The sequence below is a fragment of the Acartia tonsa genome, chromosome 9, assembly GCF_053477335.1.
Source record: "Acartia tonsa isolate MP-2025a chromosome 9, ASM5347733v1, whole genome shotgun sequence".
Taxonomy (NCBI): domain Eukaryota; kingdom Metazoa; phylum Arthropoda; class Copepoda; order Calanoida; family Acartiidae; genus Acartia; species Acartia tonsa.
The window spans coordinates 12,972,334-12,994,725 of NC_137268.1; the positions used below are offsets into that span (position 1 = coordinate 12,972,334).

The 22,392-nt window shown below is 31.0% G+C and overlaps 1 protein-coding gene across 1 annotated transcript; it reads right to left on the reverse strand.

Moving 5' to 3' along the window:
- Positions 1-3,733: 3,733 nt before the first annotated feature.
- On the reverse strand, positions 3,734-18,944 carry LOC145328585 (neprilysin-2-like). The gene is made up of 21 exons (XM_080172329.1): positions 18,859-18,944; positions 18,093-18,179; positions 14,724-14,873; positions 14,475-14,556; positions 13,464-13,544; positions 13,216-13,324; positions 13,012-13,101; positions 12,623-12,860; positions 10,898-11,137; positions 10,576-10,672; positions 9,948-10,048; positions 9,700-9,775; positions 9,500-9,605; positions 8,988-9,090; positions 8,737-8,839; positions 8,223-8,291; positions 7,873-7,940; positions 6,038-6,081; positions 5,426-5,493; positions 4,851-4,950; positions 3,734-4,003 (listed from the first exon to the last, which is right to left on the reverse strand). Exons 1-21 carry the CDS (start codon positions 18,928-18,930, stop codon positions 3,898-3,900), a joined length of 2,190 nt encoding a protein of 729 aa, XP_080028455.1. The 5' UTR covers positions 18,931-18,944; the 3' UTR covers positions 3,734-3,897.
- Between the last annotated feature and the right edge of the window lie 3,448 nt (positions 18,945-22,392).

The window sequence follows — 22,392 nt, forward strand, 5'->3', positions numbered from 1 at the left end:
GAAGTGAGAATAGGACAGAACAATCCTGCAACAACATGATGCTTTATTAGACAAAACGGGTGGCTATACAAAAAAAAGAATACAAAACAGAAAAAAAAGCACAAAAGAAGAAAAGCTCACCTGTGTATCTGACAGAATATCATCCATCACAGAAGACGCGGCCTCGTAGATGCCTGTATCCGACGGCTCCACGGTTGGCGACGCAACTCCAGATCTAGTCCTGTTACTGCAGTGAAGAAGCTCAATGGTCCGGACGCCTATATCACGGAGGCGCGTACATACATCTCTAATCCAGCGAGCCAGCGACCTGTCTGAGGTGTTATCTAAACGAGTTAAAGTCTCAAGCCCCACAGCGCCGAAGAAGACAACTAAGAGAGCACAAGAAAATAAGCCTAAACCCAACAACAAGTTGAACAAGCCATCCATGTTGAGTGCGTCCAGACTCGTCTTCTGGTCTCTCCTCGACTCGGCAGACCCAGAATCACCTCCGACAACATCGTCACCAATGTCACCGCAGGAATTCTGCATCACCGAATTGAGGAGAGACCAGATGATCTGTATCGTTCTACTAAGCATCAGTGAGAGATGCTTGTTGCCAAACATCTCCCCTTGATCCCTTTCGGACTCTGCAGCATCAAAAGTACTCCCATAGTCATCAACGTCAGCAAGGCTTGGCATCCCAGACGCGTCGCTGTACACTGAACTCGAGTCGTCTAAGGAGGTTTCGAGAAGCGAGGAATTGGCGAGAGTGGCCGCAGCCCCTCTCATCGACTCCTCGAATCTCTCCTTAATATTCTGATGCGCGTCCAGGCTGTCCGGAATATACATAATGAGCAGATGTAAATTTAAAATAAAGGACTAGCGATTCTGAAAGGCAATATAGAAAAATTTAATTTTATGAAAAAGACTGTACACACGAATTTTTCTAGTGTCTAAAGCAACTATGGTTGAGCTACCTACACATTAAAACTTTGATTTATCATTTAAAAGTAAACTTACTTAATTTAAAGAATGTGTAATTAATCTTACATAATTTAACGCTTAAAAATAGCTATCGTTAAGCTATTCAAACATTAAAACTTTGTTTTGTCATTTAAAATTAGATTCAATTAAGTTAAAGAATGTGTAATTAATTTTACATGATTCAACGCTTAAAAATAGCTATCGCTGAGCTATCAAAACATTTTCATTATGATGTATCAAGCAACTAAAACTTATGTACTAGCTAAATCTGAATATTTTTTTTTAATGATGTTTTAAAAGTACCTATAATTGAGCTACCTAAAACATACTCTTATGAACTATTTATTTAAAAGTACCTACGACGAAGCTAGCTAAATATAATTTTCATAAGCGACCATTTTAAATAAATACAGTTGAGTTACTTGTAACGTAAATAACCTATTAATTAAACGTAATTATAACTGAATTAAGTAAAACGAAAATCTTATTTTAAAATCTATAGCAAAATTGTTTTAGAAGATTTAAGTCAATATTCAATAAATTTTGATTACAAAAAGGGACGCTGTAATCAAAAGTTAAAACGAATAAAATGATGGAACATATCTGAGTCAATATAAGTTTTGCTTACGATGAACAAATTTAACTTTTGCAGACGGAAAACGTAAACAAAACAAGGTACGTCAATTTACCTGATGATTCAGATATGTCCTATCAAAACTACAAATATTATATAAAACAAAATCGTCGTAGATTGAAAATATACCCATATTGTTTCTAACCCACTTTTGATCAAAAATATAGTGATAAAGGCCTTATCGACGAAGAAAATATACTTCCTGAGTCTTAAATAAGTGGATAACGAATGCAATAATGGGCGTATCAACAATCTATAACATAAAAAAAAAAAAAAAAAAAAAACATTTATATAAAACAAACGAATTACTATATTTTATCACTTTTATATAAATTCTCTTGAAACTAGCAGTAAAATTAAACACTCGAACGCAAGCTCCGCTCGCAAAGACAATTGTTGTTAAAATGAGCATAATTATTGGGCCGCCAGCTATTTATAACCTCGCTCAAATCCAACCCCTATCACTTTTGACCGCCCAAACATAAACAAAGGGTTGACAACTTATTGTTACGTAAATTTTAATTACGGACGTCGAACGAGATATTTCATAGACATTAAGTCTAAAAGGTATACTTGACAGCGATGTAACGTAAGATATTAGTTTCAAATTGATTAAAATTTATTCATGTTAAAAATAAAATGAAATACAGCTAATACCAACAATGGTATATACCATATGTACATATACAAAATATACAAACAAGGGTTACCAACTATTGTCAGTAAAACCTTATACTTATACATATATACGAGTAATGTAACCAAAGAAATTAATACGATATGTAAATATTAATTGTACTTATAATTTTTATATAAAATATTGTTTAAATTCAGGAAACAGTTATATTTAACAGAAATAGAGATAACTAATCAATCCATTATAGGTCTATCTGTAACGAAAAGAATTTCTATAATATCCCAGGGATAAAATGATTAATAAAAGATTATTAAAAGTTCTTTTGTTTAGATTACCATAGCCAGGATACCCCAAGGAACCGGTTGGAGCACGCGCACTAACTCTTTTTAGGATCTACCATGGACCAGCCTGGAGATACCCTAGATGATCATGGAGTATTGGAGCCCTACCACCACCCTACCTTGGACGGATTACGTTTGTGTTCCTGTCAACACCTTGATGCTATAGACGAGAACAACAACATTATCACCACACCGGAATACGATGGATTCTCAGAGAACCTGTCCATCACCATTAGGAATTTCTTGTTAAATACAGCCCTGAATACCAGAGAAGAGAGTAGAGTGGAGACCGATAGTGACATTAGTTCCAGCAGCACACTATCCCTCTCTACCGATGACCTCAATCAACTCTACTATGACCTGGAAAATCACTCAATCACCTTGGACGAGAATGGCCACGAGGTAGCACAAGTAGACGCCCTTAGCTACATATCTACCTCACCCCCAACCTCAGTCTACACTTCGAAAGAGATCACTTCACCACCCAGTTCATCATCAGAAGAAGCTGAATTATCCAGAATAACCAAAGCAAAAACATTTATTGATGTGACAATGTTAGATAAAACTAAACCCCTCAAGAAAAGAATGTATTCTATTTGGGAGGTTTATCATCTTGTATACCCAGCCATGGGAATAATCTAATGAATTTTTCTTTAAATTTGATGTAGCAAAAAAAATGTTGAGAGGATAAAATGAGGGGTTTTAAAGTTTTTTTTTTTTTTGGGGGGGGGGATATGGAGTGAACTCATGGACGTTTATGGGTTGAGGCATATTTATATATCCCCGTAAAATATAGATTAATAGAAATCCTTGGGAAAAGCTTACTAATATCTAATAAAACTTAAAAGTTGATTATGAAATATCTGTCCAAGCCTAAAACTAATTGCGTAACATGCATACAGCTCAAATTATTTCCATCCAATTTTATTGAATAGACCTTTATATAAATAATCATAATAATAATGCATAATAATTGTCCAATTATTATTTTCTATAGTGGTGTCTAAGCATGTACAAAAATAATAATTGCTTCAAACATGTGCACAAATTTATATGGTTTTTAAACATGTGAAAATTGCTCACAATAGTACATGATTAAATCTACTTATAATTCTATAATGGAAAAAAAGTTAAATTTTAAAGCGACAATCAATAGAACAACTTTAATTGTATTTATTTGATATAATACATAAATAAACATAGATAAATGCGCTTTCCAATCGATTTATTATAAATATAAATATTAACAAAGTACCTTCAAGTTACATAACATAAATATTAAATTATATTTAGTTTTATTAGCATGATAAAAAAATTGTTAATCACCAAACCTCACACTGTACTTTTGGATTCATAGGAGAACCTTTTGGACAATTCCAGTCTTGGGAGAACTCGGGTCTATTTTTGAATGGTCCATTTACACGAAACCTAAAAACATAAGAGGTAGAGTAAATGCAATTGAAAATCAATTAAAAAACCCCTCAATAATGATAAAAAATAACCTACCCCCCAAAAATTATTATTATTAAAATGAAATACTGTCTTTTTGGGGTTATTTTCTTCTCCCTAACTGAAAAAATACATTTTAGCTTAAAAATGGGAGGAGGTTTAAAAAATACTTGCCTAAAACTAATATTAAGCAAACAAACTTAAAAAAAACAGATAAGCATAATAATTTGAGGTGTTTAAAGGAAGCCTGCAACAAATACATCGATCTAACGGCTGAAAGACTGCCACAAGCAGACCCAATACCCCAAATTTGAAGACTCCAGCTTTAATAACAAAAAAAATTTTAGCCATTTTAAAATGACATTTTATGTGCTATGAAAATTTTGAAAGATTTTCATTGCTTATGTTAGAATTGTTGAAACTAAACTACGTAGCCTAAAAAAAAATTATAAGCTTTTTTTGTCATACATTTAGGTTTCTATCATGAGCAATGGAAACCATTCAAAATTTTCATTGTATATAAGATGTCATTTTGAAATGCCTAGACCTTTTTTTGTTATTGAAGCTGATGGCTTCAAATTTGGGGTATTGGGTCTACTTGTGGTAGTCTTTCAGCAGTTAAAGCGTTGTATTTCTTGCAGGGTTCCTTTACTATAATGGGGACTGGGTAGCTAAAAAAATTTTAAATTTACCATACATATTGCATTTTTTTACACACTGCAGCACAAGTGTCTGCCAATCTGACATTGGCATTGCCTTATCATATTCCTTAATTTTACAACTTCTTATAAGCAACAGTATTATATAGGATGGCAGACACAGTTACCTGGATGGAGAATGTGGATCAACCAAAACTTGATTTTTCAGCTTTGCTGGTCTGGATACACCACACCATATACTTGCACTTGACAGCCAAAACAATTGATCTACGAACCAAATTATTAGAACAACAATTGATTGTTGAAATTAATTTTTAAAGATAAATTGTGGCTAAGAGTTTCTCACTATTTCAATGCCAAGTTGCATAAGTTTAAAAATCTTAAAATTAAACAGAAAATCTGCCGAAGTAGACATTATTCTAATTTTAAACTTTTTAAAAATGTTCTCAAAGAATTAAAATTAACTTCACGCAAGTAATAAATGGTCGTAATGTTTCAATTAGGCCAAAATTAATCTTTAAAAACATTGTTACTTATTTTAAAAATGTTATTATTGTATAAAAGTAACAGAATGTCTATATATATAATGTAGTATCTCGCTAACCACTGAACCAATATTTTACAATTTAGCTTCACATGGGTCTAGGAAAAATGCTTTTAACGCCCCTTGAAAGAAAATGACCCCCTCTTCATTTTTTCTTTTCAAAACTAAAATTGAAAATGGGAGTGATCATAATTATACCTTGAGTATAAGGTAATCCAGGTAAGGTTGGTTCTGCTCCATGCTTAGAAATCAGTCTTCTATACGCCCTTTACAAAAAATATTCAATATTTATAAAATTAACCATTTTTTAGACAGTATGAAAACAGCAAGATGAAAAGAAGCACTATATAGCGCCTATAAAACATGACGTCATACGATACAAATGACCTATGATAGGCCAATACACAGACTAAATTGCCAATGGTGGGCCATTTTACATATTGATTGACCAATGGTAGGCCAGTACGTCATTTTTTAGGCACAATAAAAAGCATCAGATGATAAAAATTTATAATTAGATTTCCTTATAATTATTTTTGAACTGCTTTATATGAATATTGTTTGTCTGTACTTAAGGATCTCGCTAACTACTAAACTAATATGGTTCTCCTCTACAATGTACATAGATATCATAGATTTTTAACCAGTTTTAGGAAGAGTACTACAAACCTCCAAAAAGAAATAGCCCCTATTTTTTTAAAACTAAGATTGAAGTTGGGAAGTGTCGAATTCCCCCCCTACCACACTAAGTGATCCTGGTGACCCTATGGGCGAAGCGTCTAGTATAAAATAATTACAGATTGTTCAAACCTTATAGCTTGTTTAATTCCACCATTATCAGCTACATTCTCTCCCTAGATAAACAGCTGCATTTAACTTTTTACAGTAAGAAACATTAAGAAATTATAATATTTTTATTCATAACTTTTTTTGAATCTAAAATATAAAGGCATAACGAGATAGGACATTGGGTCTAATATTAATATTTTGGATTATTTATATAACTTTTGAAAAATATTTAGTAAATAGAATATCTCAGAAAAGTTATTTTCAAAGCAGAATAAACTCACTGGAAATATTCAACAAAGTTTAAAACAAACAAATAAAAACAGGACTATTATGGTGGGTTTTAAAAATATCCCAAAGGGGACTATCCACGAACAAGAGCACATGATTCTAAGTACCTTCCAGCATTGACCCTGAGTATTTTCTTTCAAAATATAATAGGTCACTATCAATAATTATTATATTGACGAGAAAATTTATGTTTCACCACGTCAAGTTGAAGAAAAGTAAAAACAAGGATGACAACATCCATAAGTAGCGAAGCATAAACAATTAAATAAGAATTTAGATATTAGTTGACAAAAGCATGCATATTAGGAAAAAATCACGAAACCTTTTCAACATTTGTTAATTTCTTAATATTTATTTATATTTCAGTACTATGACTAACAGACTGACGGTCAAAGTAAATTACAAACTGGATGCTCAAAACAACGGGAAATTTAATTTTGATATTTATAACTACAAAAATTTAAAAAAAAGGACCATAAACACCAAAGATATGAAGAAAAATGTGAAAAATATAAAAATAGCCAAAAACCTGCAAAAAGGCAGTCTGACAGCCATTGATGTGTTCTTGAAATGAAAGGAAATTTAATCTTGATATCTATAACTGAAAAACTTTGGAAATTGGGCCATAAACACCAAAGGTATGGAGAAAAATGTGAAAAATAAAAAATAGCCTAAAACCTGCTTAAAGGCAGTCTGACCGTCATAGTTGTTTTCTTGAAACGACATGAAATTTAATTTTGATTCTATAACTGAAAAAATTTTGGAAATCGGACCATAAACACCAAAGATATGGAGAAAAATGTGAAAAATACAAAAATAGCCTAAAACCTGCTAAAAAGCGGTCCTATCGACATTGATGTTTTATAGTTAATTGTGCTCCTTGATAATGGGAATGTTGTCAAAAAATTTCAGCCTTTTATCTTTTATAGGAGCCGAGAAAATCACGTTTCCCCCAAACTAAGACGGACATACGGACAGACGGACATACCGACAGACGGACATACGGACATACAGACAGACGGACATTTCAAATTATAGAGTAGCTTCGCTACTAAAAATGTCCAAGATGTTTAGTCAAAATTCTATCAAACGTTTTGTTGAGTTCGGGGTGTCTTTAATTGTCCATGCTGTCAAATGATTAAGATAAAAAAATTCAAAAGCACATTTACTATATCTCATATGTATGTTTAATAAACTAATGCTAATATGGATTAATTTACAATCTATATAACACGAGTATTCGCATATGTATCATCAAATATCCATTTTATTAAAAGAATTAGCGTCATAACAGTTTTCAAAATCAATTAAAATACAAAAAAAAAAATGGTGAAACATAAATTTTCTCGTCAATACAATAATGATATATGGTGACCTATTATATTCTGAAAGAAAATACTTAAGATCAATGCTGGAAGGTACTTAGAATCATGTGCTCTCGTTTGTGGATAGTCCCCTTTAAAATATAAACATTAATAAATCTGATTTCTAAGACAATTAAGTTGTAACTATTGCTACTATTGCTCCTAAAAATCTGTAGTCTCATTTATATTTAGAACTATCATTACCTGAGTATTAACACCATTAAGGTTAAATGTCTCTCCTTCAATTTCCACCGTGAAATTCGTGTACTGATCTATAATATTGAAGACAATTAGAACTTACAACTTTTAAATTCTTTTACTAGACATCAAACAATAATAAATTGTAAAAAATATGAAAAGCTGGATAGACACAATTAAAATTGTAATCTTAAGCAAATTTATTGGTCAGTTCGTTTATCCAGTAAGAGCAGTGGAGATTGGGTAAATGTTATTTTAGCCCGCTGCGATTTTTATTTTTTAGAGAAAATGAAAGTCAGGTTTAACATCAAAGTAATAATATATCCATTATTAGACGCCAAATGTTTGAATCATACCTATAATACATTTTGTCTTTTGTATATACTGCTCTTTTGACACAGAGGACCACCAATCAACTAGATTTCCTTCAAAATAAAGAATTATAAGCAAAAGTATGGAACAGAACAAAATTAACATCATATATATACTAAAACCTAGTTGAACTTTGGTATACATGGGTCAACCTTAAAAAGTCTCTTAGTTTTGTACACTGCGCTTAAAAAACTATCATTTTTCATAGTTGCTTTGTAGTAACAAAAGAGAGCTTTTACTTTTTTTATTACTAGTTGCTTCACCCTAGTCTCTAGGGAAGGGCTAAGAAGATGAGAAAACAGCTTAAAACTTGAAAGACAATTATTATACTTCCCTAAAAAATACAACCTATTTTGAGCAGCAATATTTCATAAATTTAGTTTCAGACAAAATCCCCATCATTCTTTATAATATAGAATTTTGTTTTATTGTAATTCTAACATTTATCTAACATTTTATAATACTGTGTTCATGAATAAAAACTCTGTCATATATTACCTTCACCATCTGTTTGACTGCCTCTATCATCAAATCCATGTGTGATTTCATGACCAATTACCAAACCTATTGTGCCATAATTCATATATGCTGGTCTTTCTGCCTAAATTATTTTTTTGTTTCATAGAAAGAAAGATTTATATAAATGATATATAATAAAAGCACACATTTAAAATGGCAAAAATAACAGGTATGTCTTTTAAGTCACAATTTTAGGATTTGTAGAAAAATTGTAGCTAAAAACAACTTACATCAAAGAAAACCCCCGCAAGAAAACCAGCAGGAAAAATCATAGAATTGTCCTCTCCATTATAGAAAGCATTTACTACAGCTGCGCCTCCATGAGTTTTCCAACTAATCATAAGGTTAATAAATTGATAAATTGGTTAATATGAATTATAAACAATGATAAATAGATATAATAGTATATAGTCATGAAAGACAGGTTTGTTTAAAAGTTGGTGGAATTTTATTTTCAGTATGGCTTTCAAACTGATTAATGTCCACTGGATTTGACCCAGCCCTCAGCCCTACTTAAAAAACATGTATTGTATCGTACTATAAACAGTTTTAGTAAATAGTGAAATATTAGTAACAGTTTTTTCAGCCCTGGCCTTTGACCTCTTGGAGTTAAAAAATCAGAATTAATATTGACATAATTTATTGGTTTACTATTTACGGAAAGCTGTCAATAATATGATGCAAGAAATAACTATAATTAAGTTATAAACACATAGTCAAATAAACAAAAGTAGATATGTACCTCGTTTTATCAATTTCCTCTCTAAATACATTAACATAATACTTATTCACAAATCTTTTTAGGGTCAGGTAATTCTTCAAATAACTGGAATCGTTCATAGCAAATCCTTAATACATACAGTTCTATTCATGTACAATTTATAACTGAAAAACTATATATTACAATTTAATCAAGTTTTTAATTCTGTTTAGTGTGGATACCTTCATAATATTCATTAATTAGATCATTATCCAATATTTCTTCTGCATACCCCATAAAAGATGTTATCAAATCAACCTAAAAATAATGATTGATATTTTTTCATAAATTGTCTTGTTAAACATTGTTATTGTTTATTGACCAAAAAGTGTACTATGTCTAAAAGTTGTTAGACCATTTAATCAATATGTTGGACAGTTAAATACTTACTGTAAATTTTGCAAAGTCATTTTGGAATTTCAATCTTTACCTTTTCATGAGCCTTTATTCTAGTTTCTTCATCCATCCAGTTTAGTTCATCCAGGATAGTTTTAAACTCAGCTCTGATATTTGTTTCAATGGAATCTACCACCTTTTTTATAGGATATTAGTTAAATGTCTACACAAATTTGCCTCTTAACTAATATTGGGAACTATTATTCATACATGCAAAGAAATTTACAAAAATGTTTATTATAACAAGTCCACATAGTATTTAAATACTTCTTTCTACAAAAAATATCTACTAATAATTTAGAATAGAAGAAATCATGTATGGTAGATTAAGAGTTAAGACTCTAGGGGGCTAGGTGTCGCTTTGGGTACTAGACCTCTCTCCACGCACCTTGGAACATACATACAATACTTATGATTGTTGTGTAAAGCGTCCATTCACCCATCAGACAACCAACTCTCTGAGATGCACGACCTTTGTCTAAAAAGTTCCAACTGTGTATGGTAGCGAGTTGTGACGCGGTGTCAGACGGAGATTCGAACCTATCACCTTCCCGACGAGCGGCTGCGGTGATGAGTCACGGTCAGGGTTATGTATGGTAGATATCAACACATTATGTTTGTAGAGTATATAAAAAAAATGTTGAAACAACCATATATCCATTCCTTTTTATCCTCTAGAGGAAAATAGTTTCTAGCATACATGGAACCTACTCCATTAGATAAGCTTCCCTCTTTGAAATATAAATTTGAATCTCCAAGTCCTTGTGCAAGGGTATATTTTCTAATGGTGTTTGAATATAATTATTTTGAGACGTGGCTAGTTATATGGCTGATAATCATAGGTATTGTTCTTAAATGGCTTTAATTTTTACAAATAACAAAATAAACAAAAAGCTATTTAGTTTTTCATTATCGTAAGGGAATACAATGAATGATTTTTATCAAATAAGTGAAATATTTGTAACTTAAATATAAATATTGCCTTCCTGCAGTCATTTTAACACAGGTTTCCCATCTAGGTGGTTCTGTCTTGGTCCCTCTCAAAACCTCTTTATAATTTTGAGTAATTTCTCTAGCTTCTTCATTCAGAAATGGAAATGCATCTTTGACAACTCTCCAAATCATATAATTTGCTACTATCTTGTTGTCTGTTTTCTCCAAGAGGATTGACAGTTCTCTAACAAACTTTGGAACAGCTACATTAACTATTTCTTTACTGTTAACCTTTTGAAAAGAAAATATGTTATGCGATCAGTTCAATTGAATAGTAATCAACAAGACATTAAACGGTCATAGAAGTATACAACAAAGGTTTAAATTGAAAATAAAAAAAATGTGTTTATCTATCACAATTATACACAAATATACTGTAATAACAAATATCTAAGATCACTCTAATATTATATACTCTAATAGCAGTATACAACTTTTCAGTTGGAAGGAATAATCAAACATCAAACAATCAGTCAGTGAGTAAAGAGGATGCTTAAGAGATGCTTTACATCAAAAAATTTACTTCCGTAAAGAAGTTGTATCAACTTTTTTTTTTATAGCTAGCCGGTCCTTTTAGTAAGTAGTAGATGTAAAATTTTTCATAGAATTCAGATATGCAATCGGTTTTTTTGTAGACCTCTTATTTTTTAAGTAATTTAAGTTAAAAAAAAAAAAAATTAAGTCGATTTTAAGGTACTAAAATGCAACAAAAAAAAGAAAGAAAATGGCCATTATGAACAAAAATAGTAAGATCTTTAATTTGACACCTTACTTTTTCAATTCTGTCAGGTAATTATTGAAAAAATCGATTTTTTTAAACCCACGAGAATAAAAACTTTGAACTCAATTTTATCATTTCACAAGTAAAAAAATATGGGTTCATATATACCTTTAGAATCAGAAAAATATTACGAATCCATTGTAAGCAAAATTGAAAAAAAAAGTTTACAATATAGTATATAAACTACAATAAAAGGAATTATATGAAAATATCATATTATATTGTACAGGCAACGTCTTAACTTTTGAATTGGGTATAAAAATGGGAAGGGGGTATAGAGGGGGTAAAGAGGGGGTAAAAAAGGGAAGACGATAGTGTTGCCAGAACAAAAAATACAATTGGCCATTTTTATATTTTTTTATTTTTTTACTTTTTTTCAATTTTGCTTACAATGGATTCGTAATATTTTTCTGATTCTAAAGGTATATGTGAACCCATGTTTTTTATGTCTGTTTGAGAAAATATTTAGGTCTAAAGTTTTTATTAAACCGAGGTTAAAAAAATAGATTTTTTCAATAATTACTCAACAGAATTTTAAAAGTAAGGTGTCAAATTAAAGATCTTACTATTTTTGTTCTTACTGGCCATTTTCTTCTTTTATTTTGTTGCGTTTTAGTACCTTAAAACCGACTTAATTATTTTTTTAAAAAACTTAAATTACTTAAAAAATAAGAGGTCTACAAAAAAACCGATTGCATATCTGAATTCTATGAAAAATTTTACATCTATTACTTACTAAAAGAACCGGCTAGCCATAAAAAAAAAGTTGATACACCTTCTTTCAACAAAACAATTACACTTGACAGATTCAATTAGGTTAACTGCTTTTTTGTTATATACCACTTGCTACAATAAAATTAATGTGACAAATTATGTCAAGAAGCGTTAGGTCTAGAAAAAAGGAAAAATGAGTATCAATCATTGAAAACATTTACCTGGTTTTCATTGATGGGGTTTTCAAGCATATCATTGATAATATTAACCCAATCAACATGAAAAAGTTCTTTAACATCAGCAAGAGGCATCTTATTATTCAAAGCTGTTTTGTTTCTTCGTTCTTCTTTTTTGATTGTTAGTTCAGCTAACTTAAGTTCAAAATCAAGAACATCTTTCATTAGTGTTTTAGCAGTTTGTTCATCAGTGCCTAAATATTTTGCTGCTTCTACCATGTATCTAAAATCAATTAGCAATATTTTTATCAAGTATCAGTTATGAAAAAGTTATTCTGTAAAAATATGTATAGAAAGTCAAAAAGCCTAAGGTCTAAAAATACAATAAAGTTTATATTAAGTATAAAATGAAGACAAAAAAAATATTTAAATACCTAAAATATGCCTGAACATCCTTATCCTGAGATCCTTTCACTAGATATTCTCTTTCCAGTCCAAGTTCTGCTTGATCAATCTTTAGAATCCTAAAAATAATCTTTTAACTGGCTATTAAAAAAGAAATTTTGTCATATTTTTGGAATTCATTTGACTAAAGAACTGTTAGAGGACAATTTATCACTGAATATTTAATTTGTTACCTTCTAGATGAATTGTCAGCATCAGTAGCAATAACAATACTAACAAGGCTCTTAGCATCAAAACCCATTCTGTTAATTTCAGCATTTAAATTTTGCCAAGAAAAATCATCTAGGTAAGATGTATGAGTTAAACAATTTTGCAAATAGAGCATTTCTTGACTCGATTTGATAAGTTTCTAAACAGTTTATCAATTTTTTTTTTGTAAAATTATTGTTAATATATTGAACTAATTAACCCATAACCATTCCTGAGTTAAATTGAGTGTTGGGTAAAACTGGCCAGCCACCGAGCTTGTTGATTATCTCTAATAGGTCTTCTTTGCTAGTTTCTAAGAAATATTTCTTTATGATTTAAAAAAAAATAAAGATACCTAGGAACTGTAAATACAAAGTGTTGTTTCTGATGAAAGAAGGTTGCAGATTATAATAATTGTGGTAGGGTGAAGCGGTTCAGCCCTACAAAGCGAGCCCCTAGCCTTAAGGATTCTATCAATAAAGTACTACAAGTAGTTACTGTTTGAAAGTTATATTTGAACTGAATATATACAACAAGTTAATAGCTTTATATACAAACAAATTACAATAATGGGTTAGGTAGAAAATGGGTGTGGAGAAGATGGGGGAGCCTCAGCCAGGTGAATAGTAGAGGGTTAGGCTCCGGTAGGGGGTAAGGTAGACGTCCCCCGGAAAAGGGTAGGTTACTGGAACATGCAGAGGGGAGGGGCAAATCCCTCCCCCTATCAGGGGGTGGTAAGTTGACCGCTTTTCTGTGATGGTCAAACAATGACAGAATGGGTTGGCTAGAATTGTGATAAGGAGGGGATTAACGTCTGGGTGTTATCGGTAGTCTCGGAGCATAGCATGCTCTAGGAAAGGCCAATCTGTCTGTCTGACTACCACATAATAACCATCATTGATTTGAGGTTAGATAAGAAAAAATGATTGAATGAAAATTATAGAATTTTGTTAGAATAAACCCAAAGGTCTCATGGTCTCAAGGATAAATAATTGTTATCCTATTATATAAAGTAGTAAGTGTTTTCTTGTCTATCCCAAAGGATCTCACTAACCGCTGAACCGATATTGTTACCTTTACAGTGAAGCTTCTTATAGGTCCTGGGAAGGTGTTAAACTATTTTTAGGGAGGATGTCAAATTTTAAATGGGATGAGGTCGACTTTTCTCCCTCCTACCTTAAGTGCCCCTAGAGGCTTCTAGGGGGCAAAGCCGCTAGTGATATAATAATTAAATATTAATTTCCTTGAATATTATCTAGATCCATACAACTTGAATATAATTTTCTTGCAGATTGAAACACCATTGGTTCATCAGATATATCTGTATATTTTCAAAAAATGGATTGAATGGTAAAACATTGGGATATTAATTAAAGCATTTATTTTAAAGATTGAATAAATGATAGACAATAAGCTCTCCAGCCTTGTATTGTCTTGATTTAAGGTCTTAGTATAAAAAGAATTGGAAAAAAATCATCTAATTCATCCATTCTTTTCCTTCATCTTCAAATATTTTCTTAAGCCTGGCATAAAAAGCATCTCTAGTTGTGTCAAATGCTCCAACTTTAGGTTTATGTTCAGGAATAACTGCTTCTGAGTTATATCTACCACAGGCATAGTTGTAAAAGTCTTCACAGGGATCCTAAATAGTATTTTTCATTAATTAAAGTTTTTTTCTAAACATAGCATATATATAAATTTAAATAACAAAATAGAATAAACAAGATCAGAAATCTAAAATTTGTATCAATATTGTAATGTTACATGAAAATGCTTATCTACAAAAAAAAGTAAATATGTTTTTGTTAAACTATTATTTTATTATGATTTATTGGAAAAGTGCTGTTGACAAATAAACAATAAGAAAAATCAGTATTAAAATGCACCCATTTACTATTATTTGAATACATATAAAATCAATGCCAAATTATTATAATTGAAATTAGAGATTTTAAGCATTTCTAGCAAAACACGTTTCCACAATGAAGTCAAATATGCTGACAGCAGAGAGTCCTAGCCACAAACCAAGAGCAGATCCTAGATCAACAACAAGGTTGAACATGTCATAAGCAGAAGTATCGGTGTGTACAATAACTTCATCAAGAATGTTGAACTGTAGAATTGCAGCATCATTTCCAGTCCATTGGTCTAACTTCTTTAATTTTATGCTCATTGTAAGACAAGATGGCTTACAGGGTTCAATGAGATGAGTTTTCAAGCCTAAAACAAAGTTACCCACGTCTAGAATTGACTGCATTAAGTCATTATCATTATGCTTTCTAATTTCTTTACAAGTTGAATTTCCTGTAACTTCTGGAAACCAAGGAAACAAACATCCAAATTTTTCTAGCATAAAGACTTTCATATTGTTTTCAAAACACTTCCCAAATGAACTTCCAATTTTTAAGTAGTCTATGCAGTTAGTTCCATCTTTTATCCTGGAATCATGCAAACTAAATTCCACATCATAGTTGAAACCTTCATAGAGGCCATTTCCAGTTGATCCTATGCTGAGAACTTCATAATCTCGCCCATATAATCTCAATTTAGTTGCCCTGTTAAATGATCATTCAAAACCATAATTTTAAATTTGAGTATATTTTTATTTACTTTTTGCATCTTCAACGACGAAAAATAAATAGCCTGTTACTTTACTAATCTACTAGCGGCTTTGCCCCTAGTTCGTAGGGGCTTCGCCCAATGAGGTAATAAGAAGTCAACCCTCCTATATAGAATTATTCTTAGAGCTTTAGATATTTTCAAAAAAGTTATTCTTTGTCTTATTACTCTGTGGTAAAATTAAACCCAGGTTGTGTACCGTATGCATAAAAATTTCAATTTGTAATAATTAAACCCATGTTGTTCAATTCATAAAAATTTAACAGAAGGACAGACAGAGAGACAAACAGACATCATTCTTCTTTGTAATATAGATTACAATTTACCAAGTGGCTTAGGTTAGTGGATTTATTTGGTATTATGAAAAGGCATATTAATTTTTATTAGCGCTTGTGGCACTAGATTTGAAGGAATGTGGAAGGGCAGAATAATAGCCTAAAACAACCATACCAAGACTTATATAAAAAAGCATAACTGTAAATGAGAACCATATTGGTTCAGATGTTAACAAGTCCTTTGCTACAGACAAAAAGCATACAATAGGATACTTAAATTACAAAGATACTTTTGAATAATAAACTACCTAAATGAATCAACCAGATATAAGAAAGACTTTTCAGATGTTTTAATGAATTTTGAACCACTTGAAATATTTTTTAATTGTTTACAAAACCCCTGAGATCCAGTAAAAACCAAGTCATTCTCAATTATTTCCCATTCATTTTGATCATTAAGAAATCTAGCTTCATAGTTTTGATAATCATAATCGAACAGGATGTTTTGCATTTCTTGATAAGATTTATCTCCAGTTTTGCCCTTCCATGTTATATAATCATCTTTATCATCCTCAAGCTGACCCATCAGAAATTTTTTGTAATGAGCATATTTAAACTCTTGGACCTTTGTTTGGTTGAATTGTGAAGCCTGACAGACATAGATTAAGGGTTTCTAAAAAATGTTGTCCAAATTTTGTCAAAAACTTGATTCAGTATTGCCCTTATCCTAAGCTAGTGGAGGGCGCCATTCATTACAGTGACATAATTTAGAACACCTGTCATACTTTGTGAGATGGAAGTAAAAATTTGATTGATTGTAGAGCTTGAGCTGGTTCTAGTGGCTATACAAAAATGGCTTAACCTTCTCCATAACTACTTAGGCTCAAACCCTAAAAAATGATGGTGAATCAATCAATAAAATTTGGACATTTGCCTGCAACTCATTGAACTTAATAGTTGATGTAAGATCCATTACAGGTCGCTCAACATACTTGAACACTGAGTTATACATTTGATAAAGAAAAATGCCAAAAAGAAAAAGTTTAAATAAAGTTTTCACCACTTTAAATACTTCCATTACTAGCGACGTAATATGTGTTTTGGTTAATAATGTTCAAAGTCAACTAAGTGCTTATAATAGAGCATTAATATTTAGATAACATTTTCTTTTCAAAATTAAACTACAAGGAAATATATCAAGATTAAGGTAAAACATATTCTTTTATTTTAAAAGAATATTTTTAAAAAATCTATTAACCCCTTAAATTGTAATTTCTTCGTCATTTATATATAATTTGTAAATAATTGAGGGGTAGTGCAAATAACCCAATAATGTTAGCAAACACTATATTTAATTTATTTCTTAGTTAACAAGAGTTTCTGTTTATACTAGAAATTTGTTCAGTTTTATTGATTTGTAAATAACAATTTGTTGTTCTATAAGATAAAAAAAGATTGATTCTTCAACAATTTTCATAGAAAGTTTTAGGATATTAGATATTATATAAAAAGTCACTAGAGGCTAGGGATGAAGCCACTAGTGCATTAAATGTAGACTGTCTGCTTAATTTATTTCAAAGTAAATTTTTATGTTATTATGAAAGGTAATATTTTTCCTACAAATTACAATATTTGTCTTTCTTTAATTCTAGTATCAATCAATAGTTTTAGCCAATATCTAATAATTAAATTTCCAACTAATTGTATGCATTTATTTTATTCTGCATTCTTCTATAAATAAGAGTTTTTTTTCTCCAAATTAGTAGAAATTAATTTCTAAACTTCTAAAAACCTGAATACCAAACCCCCCTGATATTTTTGTTTTCACACTCTAACGTTTCTTCTAATAGGATGATAAAATTCTTCACTTCGCTTATACAATTGTACTTGTTTTCCAAGGAATTATTCTAGACTTACTGAAAATAAATTCTATAATGTAGCTTTGCTATTTTAAAATGTAAACTTACAGCATGGGTATCAATGTTATTGATAAGTTGAGCGGCAGCTGTCACACATTCTGCCGTTATACACACTTGCCCAGATTTTCTGCGTGCCTAGGTATAAAAAGCTTGTTTCAGAGTAGCTACACTTATAAAGAAAACAGTAAAAGTGTCTGACTATGACGTAAGAAAAAAAATAACAATTAACCAATGAGAGGCCGCTATATATTTTACCATTGTGAATACTGGCTTCTCATTGGTTAATTTACTGTTTAAATAAGTTTTATTTGATTTAATATTCTTTCTTTTAAGGTTAGAGTTTCCTTTGTTCAAATACATATAATTACAATCTCTGAATGAGGGGTGGGGGAGGAGATTGACCTCCACCTCCCCACTTAAAATCATAGTTTTAATAAGAAAAAGTAAAAAAAATAGGTGTTGGTCCTTTTTTCTAGGTGGTACCATCCCCCAAAATAGTTAGAACCTTCCCAGGACCTACATGGCCTACATCAGAAGCTACACTGTAAATAAGAACCATATCGGTTCAGCGGTTACAGAGATCCTTCAATGCAGACAGAAACTTTACTGTCTCTTGGAGCGTTACGAACTGGCCAATTCGTTTGTATATTAAAAGCTTTCAGTTATCTACATTGAATAACAGCTGAGAAAATCACATTCCCTAATAGCATAATGGACTGACAGACGGCTTTGTTAACTAAATGACTGATAGAAGGACGGAAATACAGACAAAGTGAACTATAGAGTAGCTAAGATTAAATTAAAAATATAATACCTTTATTGTAGAAATAAAGAGTAGCATCACAAGCAAAGTATGTATAATCAACCGCATTTTATCTGTAACCATTTTAAAGAAAATTTCAAACTTTATCCAAAATCATAATAAGTCATTTGATTATAGGCATTCAAATACAACTAAATATTTCTGGAATAACCTATTCTTTTTAGATGGACAAAACGCTAATAAATAAAAAAAATTCATTCGTATTGCTACTACTCATTATCTATCTGGCGGATGAACCCTAACCATGTAAATGTATTATTTGAAGGGAGAGAGAGGAGCTAAAAAATAGCCTAAATACACGAATTTAAAAATAACCTAAAACTATCACATGACCTATTTAAAACTTCCCTAAAACGAACAACTGAGTTTTTTATGTCGTTAGCGAGATCATATAAAGAAAACTAGCATTTACACTAGGGTTGGGCCGGATATCCGGCAATATAATCTTTTAAAATTTTACAACAAAATCTCTGCTATTTTAAATTTTAAATGGCTGTATTTTTCTTATTATTGAAGCTAGAAGAACAATTTTTTCTAAATATGTTCATCTTTATGTAAATTTTATATCAGAAATCTTAAAACATAAATTTTGGGTGCTGCAGCAGTACTTGGCATCAGCCAGCCGCAAACTGGCGGTCAGCAGGTTAACGGCAACGGATTTTATGAAATTGTAATATGTCATCAAGACATATAAAAAAGGCTACGTTTAAAATTTGAAGTCTCTACGTCAAAATTGCAGTCACAAGAACCGTTTAAAGATTTCTGGAGACCTGAAGGTTCAGGACTTGCATGATTAAACCTGGAACCTGAAATCTACTTGAACACCTATATTTCATATGAGGATGTACGACTATAGGACATTTTAGTATTTGATAATATTAAATGCTTTTAAGTAAAAAAATTCCAACGTTCAGTTATGTGGGCGGGCGTTCAACTATTTGCATAGAAGAAAGATCAATTAATAGTTACTTAATATTTAAGTTTTGACCTTAATTTTATATAATAATATATATCTGGCATCTGAAATCAGTCGTATATCCGGTATCCTGCCAAATAATATCCGGCCCAACCCTAATTTACCCCCTAGCTAACGGTGACCGGCGAATACGAATTTTTTTTATATAAAAAATGTGTTGAAGTACATATTGAGTATTGCGTTTTTAAAAACAATTACACAATTGTAATTTTTATGTTTAATTAAAATGTGATATGATTTATGTAAATGATCATTATTTTCATGATATAACATGATTATAGCAACATATAATAATAAACAAATAATAGAAAATGTGTAAGAAAATTAAAATTCACTTTGAAATGATATTTCTAAGCATTAGGACATATAGGAAGGTAAAACAATTTTTATAAAAACAGAAATATAATCTATCTATAATACAAAGTAGAATGATGTCTGTCCGTCCGGTAACCACTGAACCGATCGGATTCTACTCTTCAGGGAATACACCTACTGGCCCTGTGGTGGTTTTAGGCTATTTTCTTGGGGCGTGGGACATCCCCAACACCCCGCCAGGCTAGAAGCGAAGCCGCTAGTGTAAAGAATATAAAGGGATGCAGAAATAAGAGGTTTGGTGATTAATCTGCTTAGTATATACAAATTTAATTGTCTAGTTAACAGACCTATTGTACGAACAACTCCCTCCCCCCGTTTTCCAATGACCTTTTTTTTGTCTGCTAGCAAATTGTTTTCTGCTACTTGGCAGGCTGTATTAATATTCCCGACACCATTAATCAAGACCCAATTGACAGTCGGCACAAGGTCATTGGCAAAGAAAAATACAGAGTTTTACTGTAATGTCTAGTTCAGGGCATAAAAAAAAACTTGATCTCCTTATTTTAATTAATTGTAATAATCCCAATTTCACTAAAAGTTAATAGGTGGTTGATGAATGGTGAAGAGAGAGAGTATTATTACTTGACTCTCCTAATATTTCCTTACAACTGGTCCTAGTTTCTCTTTCTTGATTTGTAGTTTTCTTATCAGTTGAATCTTGGGTCAAGGAGTTTTAAATTCACTCACTCTTTATGAAATCTTATGTACCATACCCAGGGATCTAAAGGGATAAGACAATGGCTGAAAAATTGATGCTCATCCGAAATGATACACGAATAACCTCTTCTGTTAATTATAATTATTGGTTGAAACGTTTGTGCACTTAACTTAATGATTCAACTAATTAAAATTTAATAAAAGTCCACAAAGTTGTTTGGCCTATGAATTAGAGAACGTTATTATAAGACTTTTGGGACTAGTGTAATTAAAAGCCCAATGTCTCCCTAAACCACACCTAACTAAAGTTTTAAAAATGAATAAGTTTACCAATAATAAATCTAAAATACAAACAATAACTTCGTTTTAAATATTGATATTTATTTGTAGAGGTCATAAGATCAGCTAATAAAATATATTCAGCTACTTTGAATTTATAGAATGTTAAACAAAATATTACTTTACTTTACTTTGATTAACCAGGGGCCCACATCCTGGGCCATCAAAACTAGTATAAATTTTTATGATTTTTATTTTAATATTCGTATAAAATTGCTTGCTATACTATGCTATACATAATTTTTCAGAATTTCTGAGAACCAGTCCTAATCCAGCGGATTTTATCCGGTTTTGAAGCCATTTCGAAGTATAAAACTTACCAGTTCTAAAACCTCCAATAAATTGTAATATACGTAATTGGTTCTGGCAAAAATCACTAACTTATATAACTAAAATTTTAAATATTTAAATATACACATGACATACATTTAAATAAAATTAATTATTAAGACGACTGTTTTATGTTGACTAATATGTTCTTTACAGATTTTATTTGGAGTGTAATTATAAAACAGTAATTTTTTTTATTAAAAATCTATATTAAAAAAGGATATAACTCAATCATAAGTTTTCCAGATAATTGTGGACTACAGCCGTTTAAGGGATCTTACTGGTCAAAAAATTAAATTTTACTTAGAGATATACTAGCGGATTTATCAGTAGCCTTTATAAGCCAAGGAGTCGATTTTAACCACCATTTTAAAACAATTTATAGATCGGGACCATATGTCTAAGTGGCATTGACTCCTTATAAAATAGCCTAAAACCAGCCCTAGACTTTTATTATGCATCCCTAAAATCTAAAGACTGACCCGTCTGTTATTTGATATTTTTGAAAATGTATTCGCTGGCTGTGCAACAAAATATTTGCTGATATATGTAAACATCAAACAAAATGTAAATCTAGATATTTTATCAAGAGTGTCCCATTTTTGCGCAGGAGAGCTGCTCATTAACTTACTTCTTCCAGTTTTTTCTTATGTTATTTATTGGCAGGGAGGGCTGTTTATTATACTAGTCCCAAAGGTTTTATAATAACGTTTTCTTATTCGATGGCTTAACAACTTTGGGTTCTTTAATTGGATGTTGATTTGTTGGTTCATTAAGTTTAGCGTCCAAACGTTTACACCACTAATTTTGGGCATCATCTTTTATATCAATATATCGGCTATTGTATT